The sequence below is a fragment of the Mandrillus leucophaeus genome, unplaced genomic scaffold (assembly GCF_000951045.1).
Source record: "Mandrillus leucophaeus isolate KB7577 unplaced genomic scaffold, Mleu.le_1.0 Scaffold3, whole genome shotgun sequence".
Taxonomy (NCBI): Eukaryota; Metazoa; Chordata; class Mammalia; order Primates; family Cercopithecidae; genus Mandrillus; species Mandrillus leucophaeus.
Window position 1 is genome coordinate 3105046 of NW_012103142.1, and position 7352 is coordinate 3112397.

The 7352-nt window shown below is 36.4% G+C and overlaps 1 protein-coding gene across 3 annotated transcripts in view; it reads right to left on the reverse strand.

Moving 5' to 3' along the window:
- SLC26A8 (solute carrier family 26 (anion exchanger), member 8) overlaps positions 1 to 7352 on the reverse strand; it is a 108839-nt gene that overhangs the window by 85138 nt on the left and 16349 nt on the right. For all 3 annotated transcript variants that reach the window (XM_011986578.1, XM_011986579.1, XM_011986580.1), the window contains exon 4: positions 751 to 867. In XM_011986578.1, the coding sequence (XP_011841968.1) occupies positions 751 to 867 (117 nt within the window). The remainder of the gene's footprint in view (positions 1 to 750; positions 868 to 7352) is intronic.

Sequence of the window (7352 nt, forward strand, 5' to 3'; positions counted from 1 at the left end):
AAAAAAAAAAAAAAAAAAAAAAAAAAAAAAAAGAATGTGTCATTCAGAATGGTAAATGTTGGTGGATTGGTCAGTTCAGTGGAGAAATCTAGGAAAAGGCACATCACTGAGTAAATACTGGCAATAACCTTCTAAACTTATGGGGGAATTTTGTGATTTGATTTCTATGCAGGCTCACCTAGGTGAAGTAAATGTGCTGATTCTATGACCTTTAATTAGTCTGGCCTCTGTAATAAGTTATTTCTAATTATAAATTAGTAGATGGACTTTTGACTCAGGGAAGGGAAGTACTTATCCTAGGGATGTCAGTGTTTTGATTACTGTGATAACATTTTCTCATTGTAAATTAGTAAGCTGGCTTGCTGTATTACAAGTCAGCCCATGGAGTTTGGTTAATATGGGTCAGATGAAAGAAATATCTGCTCTAGGAGTATTCACATAATCATTTCTGAATCTTCTGGGTTGAGGGAAGTCAGATGCCAATGTGTGGTGATTTCTCAAGGAAAGTACCTCTACCCTTTAATTTCTTTGGGAAACAACTTGCTGGCCTGTTTTCTGGTGGTGACAATAATGATACACTAGAAGTATTTATTTCTACAATCTGAACACTAACTGTATGGATAGAATGTCCACCTCCTGCTTCCTTTCTTTCTATCTTAAAGATAGTTTTATGTTGGGTTCCTTAGCAATAAATATATGATCAGGATGGAAACTTCATCCACCGCGTGTGTATTTCAGTGCTGAACTCACCAATGGACATTTGATGACATGATCCAAAAATTACATAAATTACTGAAGAACAGAAAGCTGCATAAGCGATGTTGAGAGGAGGAATCAGTTGCCTTGCCAGCAAACTAAGTGTCAGGCCTGAAAAACAAGATAATTTAAGAAAAAGCAGCTTGGCTTTAAAAGTCACCTTAAATAAAAGCTGTAAAGAATATTTAAAATAAAAATCATCCATGTGTATAGCTGACTGAGTGTGGTAACAGTATTTCTGAACATATAGTACTTCATTAGTACTTTTTATTATCTGCTTTGATTCCTAGCTTCTCTTCCTATTTTGCCATATGCTTTTTACACTTCAATCCAGTATTATAGGCTGAAACATCGTTCACTGCAAGGTCTTAATACTAAACTTGTGAAGCAAATACCACAGCAATAAGATCCCTAATTCCAACAGCTCAAAAGCAGCCCCATCCTTATTCCTAGCTAAGCACAAGCAGGCCCTGGGAATTCTCCAGGGCTGAAGATAAAACTGGAGAGCAAGGCAAGAATCACACTTCACTGACTTGAAGTTGGTATGTGTTGGTTCTTTTCCATAGGCCAGTCACTCCAGCCTCTTCCTTCAGCTCCTTCTCTAATACTTTCTTTTCTAAGAAGCACCATGAGAATTTGGAAATTTTGAAGCAAATGGACTAACAGGCATAGTGTCATCCTTTTGATGTTTCAAGCCCCTATTTCCTTCCCTAAGAGTCTGTCCTCAATTTACATCATACCAATATACTTATCTAAATTCAATGATGAATTTAGTGAGGTGGTTTATTGTTTTAGATAAGCAAGGCTCCTTTTTATAAGACATTTCAAATATATACAAAAATAGAGTTTAATGAATTCCATACACCCATCATCCACTTCAATGGTCAACCCATAACCAATCTATGCTCCTACTCCTCTCTCACCCTATATTACTTTGAGGCAAATCCAAGGCATTTGATTATTTAATCTGTAGATATTTTGGTATGTGTCTCTAAATGATAATACTCTTGTAATTTTAGTACAATATCATCGTTATCCACTCAGTGTTCAAATTTCCCTGATTATCTTACAAATGATTGTTGTTGTAGAGGGTCTCTAAGATGATGTACAATGGTCAATTGGTATTCTTGCCCTTACATAATTTCCTCCCCATTAAGTGTGGAATAGACTTACTAATTTGTTTCTAAGGAGTAGACTATAACAAAAATGACAGGATGTCACTTCTGAGGTTAGGTTGCAAGAAGACTTTTGGTTTCCATCTTGGTTGCTCTCTCATTCACTACCTGCCAGAGGTGGCTTCAAAGGTTTGTAATCTATGCAGTCAAGACAGAGTCCTAGGCTTAGAAGGACTTTGCACTTGGTTTAATGCTTTGCTGTCACTGTCTTGAAATTCTGAATAATTTCTGAACTAAGGGCTCTGTGTTTTTATTTTGTATTGGGCCCAACACATATAGTTGGTCCTGCCAGCCGCCATGCTGTGAATATGGAGAAGCCAGAATGGGGAGGAACTCAGGCCTGCCAACAGCCATATGAGTGAGCCTGAAAGCAGATCCTCCAGCCTCAGTAGAACCTTGAGATAACTGCAATCTCACAAGAGACCTTGAACCAGAGGTATGGTGAGTTTTGGGGTGATCTTTAAAAAATTATTTGCTGTTACATGTTGTGCTTTGTTTCACAATCTGTGTGTCTAAATCAGGACCCAAATATGGTCCTTACATTGGTTGATATGTCTCTTAAGTCTCTTGTAATCTATAGGATTTCTTCACCACATTTTTGTCCCCTAGGCAAGGCTCTATTGATTGCAAGAAACAGAAAATCTACTCAAATTAGCTGAAACAAAATAGGACATTTATTAAAAGGGGGCAAAGGGCAGTTAGACCTCATCAGAGACTGGAACCAAACTAAAAAGCCATCAGAATCCAAGGCTGCTACCTTCCCATTCTCTTTGTCTCCAGGGTTCACAGTATCCTGTCTTTGTTTCCAGTTTGGGACTATTATGAACAATATTGCTATGAATATTCTTGTGCATGTCTCCTGGTACACAGATTTACAAGTTACTCAAGAATATATAGCTTGACTTTCAACTTCTGGGGCATTTATTAAATAATGCCAAACTGTTTTCCAAATGGTTGTGCAATTTATACTACCACCAGTAATGTATGACAGTTCCCATTATCCACATCTATGCTAGCACATGATATGCCAGATTTTTAATTTTAGTGTGCATGGTGATAATTCATTTCAATTTCATTTTCTGCTTTATTTATTACTAATAATGTTGAGCACCCTTGTCTAGTTATTTTTATGGATTTATAGGAGTATGTATATTACAAATAAATCCTCTGTTGTATATTGTTTTACAAGTATCTCCCATTCTGTGATTTGCTTTTCAATCTTTTTTTTTTTTTTTTGATATGGCATCTTGCTCTGTCTCCCAGGCTGGAGTACAGTGGTGATTGATCTTGGCTTGCTGCAACCTCCACCTCCTTGTTTGAGTGATTCTCCCACCTCAGCCTCCTGAGTAGCTGGGATTATAGATGCGCGCCACCACGCCCGGCTAATTTTTGTATTTTTAGTAGAGACGGGGCTTCGCCATGTTGGCCAGGCTGGTCTCAAACTCCTTACCTCAAATGATTCACCCACCTCAGCCTCCCAAAGTGCTGGGATTACAGGCATGAACCACCGTGCCTAGCTGCTCTTCAAACTTCACAGTGGCTTTGAATAGATAGAATTCTTAAATTGTACTTACTTCAGATTGATCAGTCTTTTCCCTTGGGCTTTTCCTTTTGCTTTTGGTGTCTTATTTAAGAAACCTTTTTCTACCTCAGGATCATAAAGATATTCTCTTATGTTATTCCAAAATGTCCTTTTTGCTTTAACTTTTACATTTAGGTCTTTAATCAACCAGGAATAGATTTTTGTGTGTGGTGTAAGGTAAAGGCCTGAAATGTTTTTTTCTGTATAGAGACCCAAGTGTTTTACATCATTTGTCACTAAAGGCCTGTCTCTGTAGTGACATATCTGATACACAGTGTGTGTGATTCATATATGTGTGACTCTTTTTCCTGTTTCATTGGCTTAATTGTTTATCTTTGCAATATTGTACTGTCTTAATTGCTCTAATTACTTTAGTAATAGTTTTGGTAATTAATTTAGTAATCTCCATTTTTATTGTGAAATATAACATGCATGTAGAAAATTCATTAAAATAGATTAATAGATGTCAAGCTTACTTAATATTTATAAAACAAACACCCACGTAACTACCACCCAGGTCTGATTACAACACCACCTCTCCCCACAGAAGGATTCATTATTTTGGCATTTATGATAACAATTTCTTTGCTTTTCTTTATCAGTAGCGTACATATCCCTATATAATATAGTTTAATTTGCTCCCATTTTGAACCTTATATTAAGAGTTATACTGAACACAATTTTATTTCTGCTTTTTTTTTTTTTGAGACAGAGTCTCGCTCTTTTGCCCAGGCTAGAGTGCAGTGGTGTAATCACAGCTCCCTACAGCTTCAACCTCCCAGCCTCAGGGAATCCTCCCACCTCAGTCTCTCAAGTAGCTGGGACTACAGGTATGCACCACCATGCCCAACCAAATTTTTTGTATTTTTCATAGAGACAGGGTGTCACTATGTTGCCAGGCTGGTCTTGAACTCCTGGGCTCAAGCAGTCCACCTGCCTCAGTCTGCCAAAGTGCTAGGATTATAGGCATGAGCCACTGCGCGTAAGCATAATTGATTTTTATATGCTGATTTAGTATCCAGCAATATTCATAAAATCTTATTATTTTCTTTGTTTTTCTTTTATTTTTTATGCCATCTTAAAATCTTTTTTTGCTTTTAAAAAATCATATTAATTTTCTTTATACTGTTTTGAATTCTTTGCATAAAAAATCATCTGTGAATAATGAAGCTTTATTCCTTTATAATTCTTATACTTTGTGTTTCTTTTTCTTGCTTTAATATACTGTGTATGCACTCCATCATAATTTTGAATAGCCCCTATTTACTTTTTTTTTTTTTTTTTTTGTGGACAGTGTCTTGCTCTGTCACCCAGGCTGGAGTGCAGTGCTATGACCTTGGCTCACTGCAGCCTCAACCTCCCAGACTCAAGTGATCCTTCCACCTCAGCCTCCCAAAGTAGCTGGGACTACATGCGCTTGCACCACCACACCTAGTTAAATTTTTTTTTTTTCAAATGTGTTTATTTATTTTAGTAGAGATGGGGTTTCACCATGTTGCCCAGGCTGGTCTTGAACTCCTGAGCTCAAGAGATCTGCCTGCCTTGGGCCTCCCAAAGTGCTGGGATTACAGGCATGACCCACCGTGCCTGGCCCCCATTTACTCTTGAAAAGCAATGTGTAGCATGAAGAGAAAATCTTTTGAAATTTATGGTTTTAAATAACTAACCAATGCTGGGAAGGTAAGAGAATTACTAGGTTAGCAATCTGAGAATTAAGTTATCTAGCCTCATTTAAACTTAGGCCATAGTGAAACAGAGGGAATTAAAATTTCCAAACTTCCCAACACCTTAAAATTTTCAAAAATTTTAAACTAATTTTAGAATTACAGAAAACTTACAAAAATAATGCAGTTTCCATATATCCCTTCCACAGTTTCTCCTAAAGTTAACATTTCATATAGTCATAGTATATTGATCAGAACTAGGAAATTAACATTAGAAATTAAAAACTTTATTTGAATCTCATCAGTATTTTCACTAATGTCTTTCATTTGGTTCTAGGATTCTATCCAGAGTCTCACATTTCATTTAGTTGTTATTTCCCCTTATTCCTGCAATCTATAAAAGTTCCTTAATTTTTACCTGTCTTTCATGACTTTGACACTTTAAAAGAGTATTAATAGATCAGTTATTTTGTCAAATACTCCTCAATTTTGGTTTGTCTTATATTTCCTCATGATTGTACTAAGGTTATACACTTTTGGCAAGAATACTACAGAAATGATGTTGTATTTTTCTTATTACATCATATCACGGGATTCATAATATTCATATATTTTACTACTGGTGATGCTCACATTGATCACTTAGTTAAGCTATTTTCTCCTAGGTCTTCTATTGTAAAGTAGTGGGGTAGTTAATAAATATCTCGAGGGAGATACTTTGAAAATATGCAAATACTGTTTCTTAGTTTTGCAAACTTTCACCCACTAGTTTTAGCATCCACTGGGTAGATCTTATGTACAATTATTACTGTAGTATTTTCATAAAGGTGATTTTGTATTTTCTTCTTTAATTCTACATTTGTACATTGGAATTCTACTATGAGGAAGATCCAGCACCTTTTTAATAAGGTCTTCATCATATAGTATTTTTGTTTCATTTGAATAAAATTATTGTCATTAGGTATTCAAATGTAAGTACAATTTTTGAATTATTCACACTGCAAATTATCTTATTCACATCAATTAAACTAATATTCAATCCATTAATCAAGTATTAAGAGCTGGTTGGTAGCCAGGCGCGGTGGCTCATGCCTGTAATCCTAGCATTTTAGTAGGCCAAGGCAGGAGGATGCTTGAGGCCAGGAGTTCCAGACTGCAGTGAGCTATGTTCACACCACTGCACTCCTGCCTGGGTGACTGAGCAAAATCCTGTCTCTAAAAACAAAACAAAAGCTCAAAATTAACCACAAGAAAAAAATAAAACCTCAATGGAAAAATAGGCCAAGTACTTGAACAGACCCTTCAAAGAAGATATGAGGATAGCAAGTTAGGCACATGAAAAGATGTTCAACCTCATTAAGCATTAGGGAAATGCAAATTAAAACAATGATGCGATACCACTACATACTTCTTAGAATGGCTAAAATAAAAGGTACTAAAATGAGACTATCAAAATCAAAACCTTTTGCTCTGGAAGACTGTTAAAGTATGAAAATGCAGGCTCCAGACTGGGAGAAAATATTTGCAAAACCTGAAATATTTTGCAAAAACAAAATAACTAGTATCCAGGATCTACAAATAATGCTCAGATCTCAATAGTAAAAACAGAATTTAACTAGAACATGGGCAAAAGACATGAAGAGCCATTTTATGAAAATAACAGATGGAAATTAGCATATGAAAAGATGTTAAATATCACTAGCCATTAAGAGAATGCAAACTAAAACCACAATGAGATATCACTACATGACTATCAGAATAGCTAAAATAAAAAATAGTGACAACATCAAATATTGGTGAGAATACAGAGCAACTGGATCACTCATAGATTGCTAGTGGGAATGTAATATGTTAAGCCACTTTGGAAAACAGGTTGGTGAAAAAAGGCAACAGGCAACTCCTATATACTCCAGCAACTACACTCCTAAGCATTTATCCCAGATAAATGAAGACTTAACATTTATTTTAAAAACCTGCACATGAGGCCAGGCACTGTGGCTCACGCCTGTAATCCCAGCACTTTGGGAGGCCAAGGCGGGTGGTCACTTAAGGTCAGGAGTTTATGACCAGCCTGGCCAACATGGTGAAACCCTGTCTCTACTAAAATACAAAAATTAACTGGGTGTGGTGGTGTGCACCTGTAATCCCAGCTACTCAGGAGGCTGAGGCAGGAGA